This window comes from Trichosurus vulpecula, chromosome 1 (genome assembly GCF_011100635.1).
Source record: "Trichosurus vulpecula isolate mTriVul1 chromosome 1, mTriVul1.pri, whole genome shotgun sequence".
In the NCBI taxonomy this organism is placed as follows: Eukaryota; Metazoa; Chordata; class Mammalia; order Diprotodontia; family Phalangeridae; genus Trichosurus; species Trichosurus vulpecula.
The window spans coordinates 268,842,012-268,857,417 of NC_050573.1; the positions used below are offsets into that span (position 1 = coordinate 268,842,012).

The window sequence follows — 15,406 nt, forward strand, 5'->3', positions numbered from 1 at the left end:
ATTATTTCTCACATATAACCAAAAAAGAAAGAAAGAAAGAAAGAAAGAAAGAAAGAAAGAAAGAAAGAAAGAAAGAAAAATAAAGAAAGAAAGAAGGAAGGAAGAAAGAAGGAGGAAAGAAAGAAAGAAGCAGGGATGAAAGAAAGAAAAAGAAAGAAAGAAAGAAAGAGAGGAAGGAAGGAAGGAAAGAAGGAAGAAAAAAACCATATTCTCTGTTCCTTCCCTCAACCACTTAGAAAAGTATAAAATTATCCTTCTGGGTAGTCCAATCTTGATGAATCATAATGTTTCATTTCTTCCTCTACTAAAATGCTAAAGCATTAACTCCTATTCCATGTACTTTCATAACATGTTACAATGACAATTCAGTAATTATTTTATGTTGATTGCATTTCATGCCAACTGATTCCTGGCACCTTTTAAGGATCTTAATTAATGAGCACAGTGTTGTGTTATTGGAGGGAGCAGCAGAGTACTAGATGGGAAATCAGCAGACCTGGGTTCAAATCCAAAATCTGCTATTTACCTGTGTGACTTGAGGACTTGTCTCTAGGTCAGCAGTTCCTTCTAACTCTAAGTCCTAGAACCAATCCCTGAGTGATATGTGGAAGGACAGAATGGTATAGTGGAAAAAGCATCATCCTAGGAGACATGGGTTCTAATGCTGGCTCTGCTCCCAGCTGGCTCTAGGAGCTCAGGCAAGTCAGTTTACTTTTCTGGGATTCAGTTTACTCATTTGTGAGATGAAAGTGTTGGACTGGCCAATCCATTAGGTCTGTTCCAAATCAAAGCTATCATAAGAACTGTTCTTTAGTATCAGAAAGCAGATTTTATGAAGATGAATGAATGAACATGCCTTAGTTAATGCAAAGTCCTGGGAATACTTAACTAGCATTAGCAAGCTTAACATTTCCTTATAGTTGTCACAAAAAGGCAATATTTGCTTACAACAAGAAATTAATCAAATGAGAGATTTTTTTTAAAGGGGGTAGATTATCAAGATATTATCGGCCATAATTAGGACCACAAAACACAGTCTATAAAATTAATCAGATTTTAATTGATATGTAGATATATTCTCTATAACATCGGGCAGTTTATATGACTGGTAATTTGTTAATTTTCCTCAATGCTCCACATTGTAGATTGAAGTTGGAGATGTTGGAGATGTGTACAAGATTCGGGTCAGCTGTGATGATTCGCCAGGCTTTGAGGGTTGGCATTTGAAATCTTTTCACATAGAGGAGCTACAGACCAAACAAGAAATGAACTTTGACTGTAACTGCTGGTTCTCTCTTAACAAAGAAGATGGGGAACTGGTGAAAGAATTCCCTGCAGAGACTAAGGACCAAAACCCTTTACCAGGTAAAATAAAATAATAGCAATAATGGATAGGAATACAGGAACAACATGAACAAGGCTTTGACAGCAATTCAATGCAGAAAGTATTTCATTTTAAGATTTTTCTCTGCCCCTCAAATCTCTGAAGTCATGATGTTCTCTCAGGCTGTGGAGAAATGTGACTCTACACAATTTTAATGACAAATAGAATTTAATGTTTGTTTAGTACTGTATATAATTCTAAGTGTACAAAATTCCAATCCATAATTATGTGATTAAAAGATAAGGCTCATCATTCAAAACCGCAGAAAACATTTTTGTTTTGTTAGTGTTTAGCTTATCATAGCCTGAATTATTGAGACTGATATGGAAAGTAATTGTTGTCATACAATGATGTTATTTTATTCCAAAAGATATTTACACAGTGACTTAACTATTCTTGTCATTATTAAAATATAGCAGAACACAGTGTTCAGTTAGAAAGTGGGAATAGCTAAATTGATGCTAAGTGTTGGAATACAGTTAAGAAGAGAGTCTGTCAGTTCTCTTGCACTGCTTAAATAAAGTTCTGTAAGATAAATTAACATAATTATTTGCAGATCTGAAATCTTGAGTTAGACTTTCCTAATGCCAAGCCTCTTCTCTCTGGTAAGTTCTATTGCATAAGAGATAATGCAAAGGATCCATGCTTTGACTATTAAATGGCTTTCTATTTGAAATAAGTAGCCTAGTTGACATCTGAGATCATTTACTCATCTTTCTCCATCATTATTTCCCTAGCTGGTACCACTTCTCCTCTAAGATTACCTTCTGTTTACAATGTATATATGTCATATGTGCATAGTTATTTCCATGTTGTTCCTCCATTAGAATGGGAGCTTCCTGAGGGCAGGTACTTTTGATTATCTTTGTACCTCCCCGACTTAGCAGGTATGTGCTTAGCAACTAGTAAGTGCTTAATAAATATTTGCTGATTGACTAACTTGTGCACTGTATGTTTACTATATATCCACCACCTAGCTTTGCTTTCTACCAGTCATAAATTGCTGTAGATCAGAATCAAAGTGTCACAGAACCTCAGAATTAGAAGTTCACTGAGGCCAACTGATTGAATTTAATAAGGGCAATTAGGTATTCTTTTATTATTTCCCTATTGATCTTGGGTATCAACTCCCTTTTAGCAATTATATTTTGTTATTTCATTTGTTATATATTTAGAAAAGATCACTCTATTTGGCATAGAAAACAGAAGCAAAGTAAGAGGTGGTGTAACAACAATGTGGCTTGCTGCTACTGTGGCTGTGTAAGACCAATAACACTAGCCCACAGAAGAGCTGCCAGCACAGGTTCTTTGATCTGCTTTTCTAAGGAAAGCAACTTTAAAGGGTTAACAATTTCACTTCCATCAAACATACATATATCATTCACTTAGTTCAGGGGAAAAGCCAGCACCCTGAACTTCAGAGCAAATCTAAACAGTAAGCACAGAGAAAATATAAGCAGAACAAATAACACAATTCAACAGACAGGCTTTGTCTGATCAAGACATCATATACATAGTTACCAAAATGAGAAGCACCAACATCTGGGTTTTCCAAAGCCAGGGGCTCTTTAACCACTACCCTGAGTCTCCACACCAACACTCTTCCAGTGAGTGAGAGCCCCAAACAAAATGCTAACCTCTGAGTTTATAAACTGTTCTTAGGGTCCAAAGGTTTCATAACTAAGCAGCACAAGGGTGTGGCCCTGAGGCTTTTCATCTTGTAAGACCTAATCAAAGGCACTTGATTACTTTAGCATTCTAAAATAGAAAACAGTAAAAAAAAACAAAAGTCTCACCTTAATTACCAATACAGATGGACAGTTCTGCATTCTCTCTATCAGTTATTATACTGATCCCTTCTGTCCCAAACAATAGTTGTATTTTTTCTTTCATCTTCAAATAAACCAAAAACAAAGGCAAAAAACAAGAACAAAAAAAGCCCAACCCTTTTTGTGTTGTCCTTAGTTTTTCCTCCCTGGATTTAGATCTTTTTGAGTTTTAGCATTCCTGACTTCACTATAGAGGACCATGTTACATTTTTGTATTTCCTCTCCATTGCCCGTCCTTGCTTTCATCATCTGTACATCTTTAAAAATTCTCATTTAGTTGATGAATCCTCTTTGCATTTACAACTTCCCCTTTTCCCACTCATTGGAATTGCTTCTCTTTGTTTCTTCAGAAGTTCATTTTGGCTATCATTGTGGCAAGACAATCCTTTTTACACTTGCCTCAATAACTGTCCCACTCTTGACAGCCACTTTTCCAACCATTTTCATCCTTCCTCAAACCTCCCATCACATTCCTTGTTCCTACCTTCTCAGCTGAGAACCTTGCCTCATATTTTGCTGAAAAAAATTGAGTCCAGATACCAAGTTCCTTCTTTTTCCCTCCTCTTTATCTTATACCATTCAGAAGTCTTCTACCACTGTCTCCTTCACTTCTGTCTCATATGAAGAGGTGGCCTTTGTCCTTTGCAAGGCAAAATCCCCTATTTTCACAAGTGATCCCATTCCATTTCTTCTCCAACATTTTTCCATCTTTAACAATACTTCTCCCCACTAAGTTTCAATCTTCCCCTGTTTACTGGTTGCTCCCCTACGGTCTACAAATACACCCATGTGTCTCCCATCATCAAAAAATCCTCACTAGATTTGTCCATCCTTGCTCACTATTATCCTGTATCTTTTTACACCTTCTTGGCTAAACCCCTTTGAAAAGGTCTTTTTATAAGTTGTATCTCTACCTTATTTCCCTTCACTCTCTTCTTAATTCTGGCTTTTGACATCATAATTCAAACTGTTCTCTCTATATTACCAATGATCTCTTAATTGCTAAGTCTAATTCTTAATTCTCATCCTTCTTCATCTCTCTATAGCCTTTGGCACTGTTGATCACCCTCTTCTCATTACTCTCTTGCCTCTATATTTTTTGTGACACTGTTATCTCCTGGTTCTTCTTCAGTCTGTGTGACCATACCTTCCCTTCATTTGGGCTATGCCCACTAACCATGGGTGACTGCCAAAACTCTTTCCTAGGTGGTCTTCTCTTTACTCTCTATATTATTTTGCTTGGTGATATCATCAGCTCCCACTAGGCCTCCCCTCTGATTAACTTCCCTATTACTGTCAAAGATACCACCATCTTCACAGTCACCCACACCCTCAACCTTTTTGCAACCTTTATTCCTCACTCTTTCTCTCTCTTTCCCTCCGCACCCTCAATCCAATCTGTTGATTCTACCTTTTCAGCATCTCTCATATATACCCTTTTCTTTCCTCTGACACTGCCACCATCCTGCACAGGCCCTCATCACTTCATGCCTGTGCTACTGCAATACTTTTCTTGTTGGTCTCCCTGCATCAAGTCTCTCCCCACTCCAAGACATCTTCCACTCTGCTATCAAAATGATCTTTCTAAAGCACAGGTTTGGCCATATCGCCCCCCCCCCATTCAATTTACTCTGGTGGTTCAATATTGCCTCCAGGGTTAAATATAAATCCTATGTTAAACTTTTAAAGTCCTTCATAATTGGTCCCTTCCTACCTTTCTAGTCTTCACATACTTTGCTCCCTTCCTCTGTGATCCATCACTCTGGCCTCCTTGCTGTTCCTTGCACAAGACACTTTATCTCTAGTCTCTACGCAAATTCACTGACTATCTCCCATGCCTGTAATTCTCTTTCCTCATTTCTATTCCTGGATTCTTTTAAAATCCCACATTCTCCCTGAAGCCTTTCCCTGTCCTTTTTAATGTTAGTGCCTTCACTCTGAGATTATTTCCATTTTATCCTGTACAGATCTTGTTTGTACATAGTTGCTTACATATTGTCTTAGAGTATATGGGGTATTCAGGGAGGACTAGCAGCTCTGATGTGAGGGCTTGTTGAAACCATTTTCAGGGCTGTTCATCCACCTTTGGTGTCCACCTGTTACTCAACTCTCATCTGTGGCTCCAAAAAGCTATAGAGTGCACAGTGGCCACACCCTGGTAAAATTGTATCGGTCTGCCTAAACCAGGGCTAAACCAGGTTGAGGGTAACTGATGGGCCTCAAAGCCATCTGTGATTTAAGGGGATGTCTACTCCAAGCATGTGAAGACTTCCCCTGATGGGATGGGCAGATGAGAACAATTTGTTCCAATGGCCATGAAGGGGGCTGAAGCAGGTTCTGTGGAGTAGTTATTTGGTCAGACTTTGAAGATGCCAAAATCATCAGCTGCATCCTGGCCCATCACCAGTCATCTTTAACTTTGTCTTGCCACTGGACTCTGATGACTCTGGAAGAGAGAGTGAGGCTGATGACTCTGTTCAACTTCACCTCACTTAAATCCAATTCACATGCAAGTCAAGACATTGCCCATGATGTCCTTGGTCCTCCTTGAAGATGAAGACTAAATAACCTCCTCATTAGAGTTTCAACTCCTTGAGAACAAGAACTATTTTTTTCTTTTATATCTACAACACTTAGCACAGTGTCTGACACATAGTAGACACTCACACTCAATAAATACTTGTTGACTTTACTTGGTGACTTAGCTTTCCATTCCTCTTACGCTGATGTCCCTGCAGAATCTTAGGCCATAGGATCTTCCCTATTCTTTCTTTTAACTCTTTGGAATCTTCTTTCCCCAAATTTGATTTATTTGGACTAACTTCTCTCCTCAAAGCTAGGAGACATGCATATATATATATATATGATTTTCTTCTCCTCTGTCCCCAATTTGTAACTTAGAGGGGTAACTTCCTACCAAATTTTCTATTATTTCAATCCACCCACTATTTCTTTCCTTTTGGTAAGAATAAGATTAAAAATATAATTTTCTCTCATTGGTTCCTGGATCTCTTGAAGAGTGAATTATCATCAGTGCAAATCAGCAAAGTACTAGCTGCTCTGTTTTTTGATGGAAAGAGTTCATCATGTATATGAATATTGGATTCTCCCACCACTATTCTGTGATGCCACTATATTAGGTTTGCAATGTCTTTTCTACACTCTTACAATGCCTGACACATAGTAGGTGCTCAATGAATGTTCATTGATTGATTTATTATTTTTTCTAAGTGGTCTATAGCATACCATGGTAATGAAATTGTTTCTTTTTGTGCTTTCATTGAGCTTCAGTCTCATACTCCCCATCATGCTTCCCCATTTTGCTTGCTAGATTTCTTTATATGAATACAACTATTAAAAACCCAGTGCCCATTGTCCTTTTCCTTCCCCCTCTTGGCTATTATATGCCAAATATTTTAATTTCTTTTTTTTACAATGTATTTTCCACTTAGCCCCTTTTTCTCATTTTCAGTGATAAATCTCATTTGGGCCCTCATCACCTTATTAGGTAGTCCTGTTCACTTTTTGGAAGCCTGAATTTTCTATGAATTTTAATTACTTTAAATTTTAATTAAAAGTTTACATTAGATTTACAATGTTAATAAATTTTAATTTAATTTAAATTTCTCGACATCAAACCTAAATTCGACTCCATAACTGCAACTCGTTTTTACTGGTTCTGCAATCTAGAATCAAACAAAAGAAGTCTAATCCTAGAATTTTCCCAAGAATTGAAGCCATGCTCAGTGTAAAAATCTATGCAACAACTGCCCTTCTACAATATTGTGGTTCCTCTCCTGTTTTCTTTCACAAAGAGCTGCGTGTGGCTCAGAAACTGCATCTGTCAGTTCTTCTAGTAGCTGAAGATGTAGTTCACCTGGGCCATGAAGGGCCATAGGTTCTCTCTTACCATCTCCTTGCTTGTCTTGGTATGAGGTCTGCTAGCCATTTTTGTTCACTTATTCCCAGTATAAAGATCATTCCTTTGGCAGAGAAAACAGAAACAAAATAGGCATTGAGCAGCTCTGCTTTCTCTCTTCTGTCAGTTATCATACTGCCATATGTTCCAAGAAAATCTCCTTATCCTCCTTTTTCTTCTAGTATTGCTAAAAAATCCCCCAAAGCAAAATTTGTTGTTGTTATTCTTACCTTCCCTCCCCAGCTTCAAATTATGCTGAAATTTAGTTAAAGCTATGACCCCATCTTCTCTTCATCTTCTGTTACCTGGTCTTACTTCATAGGAATATGTTTCTTTAAAATAATCCAAAGTTTGCTGTGCATGCACATTGGCCTCATAGTTAATGCTTAATAAATATTTGTCTGACAAATCTCCTTTTTCCTTGTTATTACAATGTTACCCTTTGTGTTTTAGAATTTCATCCTTGAGTATCTCCTGTCTCTTCTGACCTCACTTCTCCTGTATCATCTTCATCCATGGAATCTGGCATATTTTTCCTCTGGGCCCTTTGAAATATGTGTATATAAATATATGTAAACATGTATATCTGCATATATATAAATGTACATGCACATGCATGTTATTCACACATACATGAACATACACATAAAATGAACATGTGTATATATGCACATACATGCATATACGAAGTACAAAAGTATATGTGGATGTGTATATATATGTATATATACATGTGAAAATATATACACATGTATATATATTATACATATACAGAGAGAGAGAGAGAGAAAGAGAGAGAGTTAAAATTACACCTAGATTTTCTCTATTGTATTTTCTAGGAGGAATTGTCACTTCCTTCTTTAAGTTCTCATTACATTTGCTCCAGCAGATGGTCTTTTTTCCCCCATTAATAAAAATCAGATCTAGAATGTGATTTCCTCCTATTGTTCCTTCTTCTTTTCTTAAAAATGAAGTTATTACTAAAGCAAGCCAAGAAATTATTAGGTTTTCTGCTTGTGAGAAATAGTACCTCTAAATCACTGAAATCCTCCACCACTATGATATTATGTCTTTGTGCCATACTTGTGATCTGTCTCAAATTCCTCATCCATTTCCTTTTTCTTTTCAGGTTGTCTGTGGAATATTTCCATGACAAAATTTTATCTGTTTCTCCCTCCATAGATCATCAAACTACTCTCTATGATACTTTCTCCATATGGCTCCCAGATATCTGCACATAAGCAAATATTTTTCATATAAAATGCCATCCCACCAACTCTCTTTTTACCTATCCTATTTCTTTTGAATAAAGCATATCCATCAAGAGCCATGGCCCAATCATGGGCTTCATCCCCCTATGTGTTAGTGGGATAAGGCTAAATTCATCTTCTTGTGCTAGGCCCTCTAGTTATTTTTGTTTTAGACTTTATACTTTGGGTATTTGTATATAGACATTTGAAGCCATGAGCTTTACTTTTGACTTTTCTTGGGTTTTGTCTCCTGTGAACTTCTGGGTCCCTTTCTTCTTTGTAGCTATTCTCTATGGTATCCAGCTTGGTACATAGTCATAGGGAATCTTTGCAATCCTCCAACCTTTTTAGTTCAATGCCCATTTGATTAGATTAACAAAATCAGTAACAAATATATTCTTACCAGCCTTTGTTAGGTGTCTTCCACTGGCCAAGAGGCTTTCATCTCTTTATTTTAAGCCATTGTTGAGAAATCCAAATTCCATTCTCATGTAGCATCTTAGCCAGCTGTTAACTGTCCAAATTAATTTTTCTCTTCTATATCCCTTGCTTTCAATGGACAAAAGATAGAAAATTACAACCAGTGCCCTTATTGCCATTGATTTCTCCTCTGAGACTTCAAAATGATCAACAATAACATGGTTTTTTTTAAGTGTTATTACTTTCTCCAAGGAACATTTAATGATCCTTCCTTTACTTGTGTCCCTAATTGTCTCAGTATGTACTCACAGAATACAGCCTAAATTTATTCTATTAAATTAATAATAATTTTGTTTCTCTTCTTCCAGTTGTTAAATATTTTGTTGCTGTACACACTGGAGACCAATGGGGAGCTGAAACTTTTGCCAATGTTTATATTACTCTCTATGGACAAAGAGGGGACTCAGGTGCTAGGAAGTTATATCGATCTTTGAAAAAAGGAGAATTATTTCAAAGAAACAAGGTAAAAAAAGTTGTCTTATGTGTATGTAGTGACCTCTCTTGCTGTTTTTAAATAAGTTAGGAAAGTTGTTTTTGCTATGCAATCACATGGAAACATTGTGACTCAAACAGGTTTTTTGAATTCGTCCTCTAAATCCCAGAGTTGGTGTTTTGAATTCTCAGGTTGTGTATCAGACTCTTATAATGGACATTGTCAAATATTGAAGGAAACACCCTACATATGGATGAGCAAAAGAAGTTTATTGTAAACATTTGGGGTGGTGAGAGGAGGGTAGGAGGAAAGAGAATACAATAAAGAAGTACAGGCAAAAGATATATCCAATGGCATGATGCTGAATGTGAAATGTGATAAAGAGAAAGTAGAATTACTCCATTCATAGGTTGTTTCTGTTTTCTCTTCCAAGAAAAAATAATCTTTGCACTGAAAATGATAGGAAAAATGGTTTATCAGTAGTTAAAAGCCAGTATAAAGCAGGGAGAAAAATAAGCAAGCATCTCTTTGCTCCCTAGGGGATATGTTCAGTCACATGCCCAAAGAAGTCCAGACAACCCCTTTCCTCTCTACAGTCTTCTAAGTCACGACACTTGTTTCTTGATACTTCTTCCTGTAAAAGATGTGAATTTCCTTTTCTTGGATCCTTCTTGACCTACAGATGTGATCTTTGTTCTAGGGGAGAATTAACTGGTTTGACACCATGTTAATTATAGAATTCACACACTTAAGCTAGTTCCTTACATTAGCTTTTAATCCTGGGGTTCTTAGCCTGGTGTCCATGATTTTTTTTTAAAAAAATATTTTAATAATTATAATATAATGATTTTCTTTTTTAATCCTATTTTTTAACTTTATGCATTTAAGAATATTACTCTACAAAGGGGTCCATGTGCTTCACCAGACTAAGGTGATTAAGGAGACCATGACATACACAAAAGATTAAGAACTCCTAACTTAAAAGTAGAAGAGGATATTGGATAGAGTGCTGGGTCTGGGTTCAGGAACACCTGAGTACAAATATGGCCACAGACACTTACTAGCTGTGTGAGCCCAGGCAAAGCACTTAACTGTCATCTACCTCAGTTTCCTCAACTGAAAAATTGGGATAATAATATCATTTACCTCCCAGAATTGCTGGAGATCAAATGAGATATTTGTAAAGCACTTAGCACAGTGCTTGATGTGTACTAAGTGCTTAATAAGTCCTTTCTTCTCCCTCCCTTCCTCCCTTCCTTCCTCCCTTCCTTCCTTCCTCCTTTTGATCCTTTCATCTCACCTTCCTTCCTCTTCCTTTCTTCTCTTCTTCCCTGTCTCCTGTCCTTTTCTCCTTCTTTCTTTCCCTTCTTCCCTTCCTCCTTCCTTTTCTTCCTTCTTTTCTCATAAGAGGTAAATCCAAGCTATAAGTAGGAGATCCAGGGTATGAATGACCCCAGGTTCACTTTTCTTCCCACAACAACGTTGTGCCTCAAATTCAGACAAGATGCCTTTTGCAAAGTGCTTAGCCCTTCTGCCTCCGCACAAGAAAAAAAATGAAACCTTATGTAATGTCTAATATGAAGAATCATACTGGCATATGTCTTCCATTAATTCCAGAAGCTTTTTAATTTTGGCAATTTCCATCATTTAAAACATATTTTGCCCGAAGGAATATTATTTAGGAATTTCAGAAATCTGAGAAGAAACTGTCAGTCTCTTTTTGCTAACAATTATATTTTTATAATATTTGGTTTTTTAAATACTAAATAGCCATAGGGTGGGTTCTATAATTGATTTTAAATTTATTATTTTAAAAAATTCTTAGAAAGAAAAAAATTAAATTATAATAATATAATTATTAACAACAGCATCAATATCCAAAGACTTTTCTTCATTGTCTGCTCTCCCTTTCTTTAACCAGATCTGTCATTTCATTAGTATATGGAGCTACTGGTTATTGTCATCAATATATATTGATGACTTCTCTTCAATGAACAGTCATAAAGGATTACCTGGGGCACTAAGAAATTGAGTGATTTACCCAGAGGCACAAAGAAAGCAATATCAGAGGGGGACCTCATACTAACATCTTCCTGGCTTCAAAGCCAGCTGTATGTCCACTGTGCCATTGGTATCAAACTCAGATAGAAACAGATCCTTGTGGGCTGAATATTGACTTAGAAAACCACAAATTAATGTTATTAAAATTGTATTTTTTATTTTAGTAAATGTTTACCAGTTACATTTTAATCTGGTTTGGGCAGAACTCATGTGTTCTGCTGGTCCCAAATTTGATATTTCTTTATTATGGCAGGCTGCCTCTCACTTACTTTGCTTACTTTTAAGAAATTTTGTTAATGAATTACTACTCTGTAACTGTGACAATTTTGTCAGAACCTCCCTTGAAAGAAAATTACATCTTTAAGTGTTGGGATTACTCAAAATTAAATATTCAATAAACATTTATTTAGTTCCTACCAAATTCTGAACCCCATGTCAGGCCCTGGAGAGATATGAATTTAGATAAGACAGAATCCCTACCTTTATTGAATTTAATATAGGAGTACACAGATATGGACAACCGCAATATATGATTACATAAGAAATTCAATAGAAAGTGCAAAAACAAAGTGCTTGAGACGATCCAAGGGGGAATCTTCCAGAAAAATAGGCAAGTTGCATTGTCCAGTGGAAAGAAGACTATATTTGGTGTCATAACAAATTGACCTCACCACTGCAATGGAATTGCTCTTTCCAAGGATGAGAATGATCTATTTTAATTTTTATTTGTCATCTTCATTTCTGAACCTATTTTTTCATTTTCTCCTCTCCATTGAGGCATTAGTTGTAACAAAGATTAAAAAAGTAAAACAATTCAGCAAAACCAATCAACATATTAATCATGTATAATAATATATGCAATACTCTATGCCAATAATAGCTCACCTTTACATATTTTAACTTACTTGGTATTGGCAACAAACTTGTAAGGCAGAAAATGTATCACTGTCATTTTACAGATGAGGAAACTGAGGCAGAGAGGTTAAGTGATTTACCTACCATGGGTCACAAAGATAGGAAATATCTGAAACATGGTTGGAACCATGAACTTCCTGATTCTAAGCTCTGCAAAAAGAAGAAAAGGAGATACATGTTCTCAGCTCGTCTTTGGCATCAAGCTTAGCAATTATAATTGCGCAGCATTCCTATCCCTTTTCCTGTTCTATTTACATTGCTCAAGTCATTGTGCATGTTGCTTCCTCATTTTGCTTACTTAACACTGCATCAGTTCATATATCTTCCCATGTTTCTCTGGAGAAGTTCTCTGTCATTTGCTTTAAATGCTCCATTTTCTCATTTATATTTTTGATCTTTTGTCTCTCTGAGAGCTCTAATTATAGTCCTAATTTCTACCACTAATTCTCCTTTTAATTATCTTATTCTTCTGAACCATCTTAGAAGTTGTTTCATTTTTGCTGATATAACTTTTAGAGTAGGTAGAGAGGTCTTAACATAGTTATAGAAGTGCTACCCTTTATCTAAAATTTTCAAGTCAATTTCTTTCAGTCCATACTATTTATCCATGGAATATTTGAACCTTTTCACTGTTTATTTTCATTTTCTTTTCTAAAGAAATCTCTCTACTGGTTTCACTATGATGCTTTTGCTTTGATGAGTTCTTCCCTGCTTTATCTTTATTTTTTTCTTATTTCCTTCTTGATTTGTGGATTTTTTAAATTTTGAGATGATAGAAAGCTAAGATTAGACATAATGTCTCATTCAGTCACTCTTCTGGAACTCAGCCAATTTCCCATTTTTCTATTTGATGTTGGATTAGGAACAATAACACAATTGTCCATCCTTTTCAGATGCATCTTTTTTTTTCTTATCCAGATCATTAGAGTTGGGTAAATTTATGAACCTCTGTCTACTGAGGAATGGAGAAGTGTAGTTGAATTGTTCCTAAGGGGGAGACTCTGAAATGCAATATCAGACATGGATGCAGGGTTTGAGCTAGGAGTTTGAAGACAGAAGTTGGCAATGCAACTTTGAATAATTTCCTTAAACTATATGAGCCTTGGTTTCTTTTGCTGTAAAATGCGGAAGTTGGACTAAATTGTCCCTAAAGCCCTTTCTAGGTTGGGATCTATGATCCCAAGATCCTCTGATGTTATTTTTTCTTGAAGCAATTTCCTCAAGGGAAATTCCTATATTAGAAAAAGTAGCAAGATATAAAATAATTCCACAAAACCATTAACATTTTTGATATTATCAATAAAATCTAGGAAGAAGAGATAGATAAATTATATTTGAAATAATTTTAAAATGCATTAAATATCTAGAAATTAACCTGTAAATCCAAGATTTCATGGTTCATGGTTTGACCAAGCTAATATAATAAAAATGATGATACTACCTAAATTAATTTACAGATTGTCTTGCCAATGAGGCACTTTTCTGAAGCTAATGTCTCATTTTAATTTTTTAAAAAAATTGAATCCCTGGAGTAGTCTAAATAAGTTACAATATCTTCTGCAAGTATAGATCATTTTTGCTTCTGTTTGTTTACGGCTAGTCCCAAAATCTGTTTCTGTTGAGCTTGTATGACTAGAAACCAAGAGATTTCTTTGTAGACCTAAACAGGAAGATTAAAACAATCAAGAGAAACAATGGCAAAAATGACAGAATGAAGGCCTAGCATTTGAAGCTATTTTATAAATCATTAGTAATCATAATTTTTGTATTAATTATAAAATACAAAAGTTGGTAGGCAAGATAAACAAGACCTGGACTTAATGAAAGAACGCATGAAAAAGCATTTAATAAGTGCATTCCATGCGTCAGTCACTGACCTAAGTAATGGAATTCTAAATGCTAAAGTGAAACAAACTGTCTTCAAGCAACTTACCTTCTACTAATGGTAAATTACACACACACACACACACACACACACACACACACACACACACACATCCTCTCTCTCTCTCTCTCTCTCTCTCTCTCTCTAATGGTGTTTTAGTTTGAAAAGTCATAGGGATAGTGAATGGATAGAGAAATGAAGCATTCAATTGACATATTCTTTCCAGATACAGTAATAGTATTGATTTTTATTAATATGTCCAGATTAGGAGATGGTAAGTAGAGAGCAGGGTACATGTATAGCAGCAGGGCCTACAGCAAGAAGGCCCAAGTGGATGGTTGGATAGAATGTGAAGCACATGTGGTCTGGAGCTGGCTAGGTATAGTGAGGTGAGCTTGGTTAATATGCGGCCACTCACCAATCAAGGCAACTCAGGCCCTAGGTGGATTTCCACCTGAGAGGATTAACTGCTTGGTTTCTGGAGGTCTGGTCTAGAAGCAAACAAGTTTATTTATGCCTTTTTGTTCAATAAACTCAAGAACATAAACTATTGGAAGAAATATTCCCTTTTCAATAAGAACTAGGGTAAAATGGAAAATAGCCTTCTTAAAAACAGAAATAGCTCAGTATCTTACAATATATTTCATGATGAATTCCAAACAGATGTGATCTATTTTAAAGTTACAGTATTTCTTAAAAATGGAAAACTGAAGTAAGTACCATGCAGTTCTATGGATTAGAGAAGAACTTAAAACAAAGCAAAGGGTAAAAGAGATTACAAAAGACACTATACACAATTTGTACTATATAAAATTTAATGCTTTTTTCATGAACAAAATAAATGCAAATAGAATAAAAAAGAGAAATTGACAAATTAAAAAATCTTTTCAATAAGTATCTCTCGTAAAAGTCTGATTTCAAAAACAAAATGAAGAATTGTCTACATGTATAAGACTTCGATCTATTCCCTGAAAGGCAAATCATCAAAGTTAGTGAATTTTTCAAAAGATGAAATATGAACTATCAACCATCATGTGATAAAATGTTCCAAGTCACTAATAGATAAGAAAAATACAAATTAAACAACTTGGAAGTTTCATTTCATACCCATTAAAAGTATGAACAACTCCCTTATTGCATATGTTGAAGTAGAAATCTCTGAAATTCATAGTCAAAACAGATTTCATTATCTTTTCCTCCAAACCCACCCCTCTTGTGAGCTTTCCACATTCATCCTCTACATCCTCTAC

General features: G+C 35.7%; 1 protein-coding gene across 1 annotated transcript in view; it reads left to right on the forward strand.

Annotated features, from left to right (window-relative positions):
• The window catches only part of RP1 (RP1 axonemal microtubule associated), a 629,473-nt gene that overhangs the window by 403,713 nt on the left and 210,354 nt on the right, over positions 1–15,406 (forward strand). Inside the window, 2 exon segments of the mRNA XM_036741155.1 lie at positions 1,146–1,365; positions 9,171–9,325. Of these exon segments, the coding sequence (XP_036597050.1) occupies positions 1,146–1,365; positions 9,171–9,325 (375 nt within the window).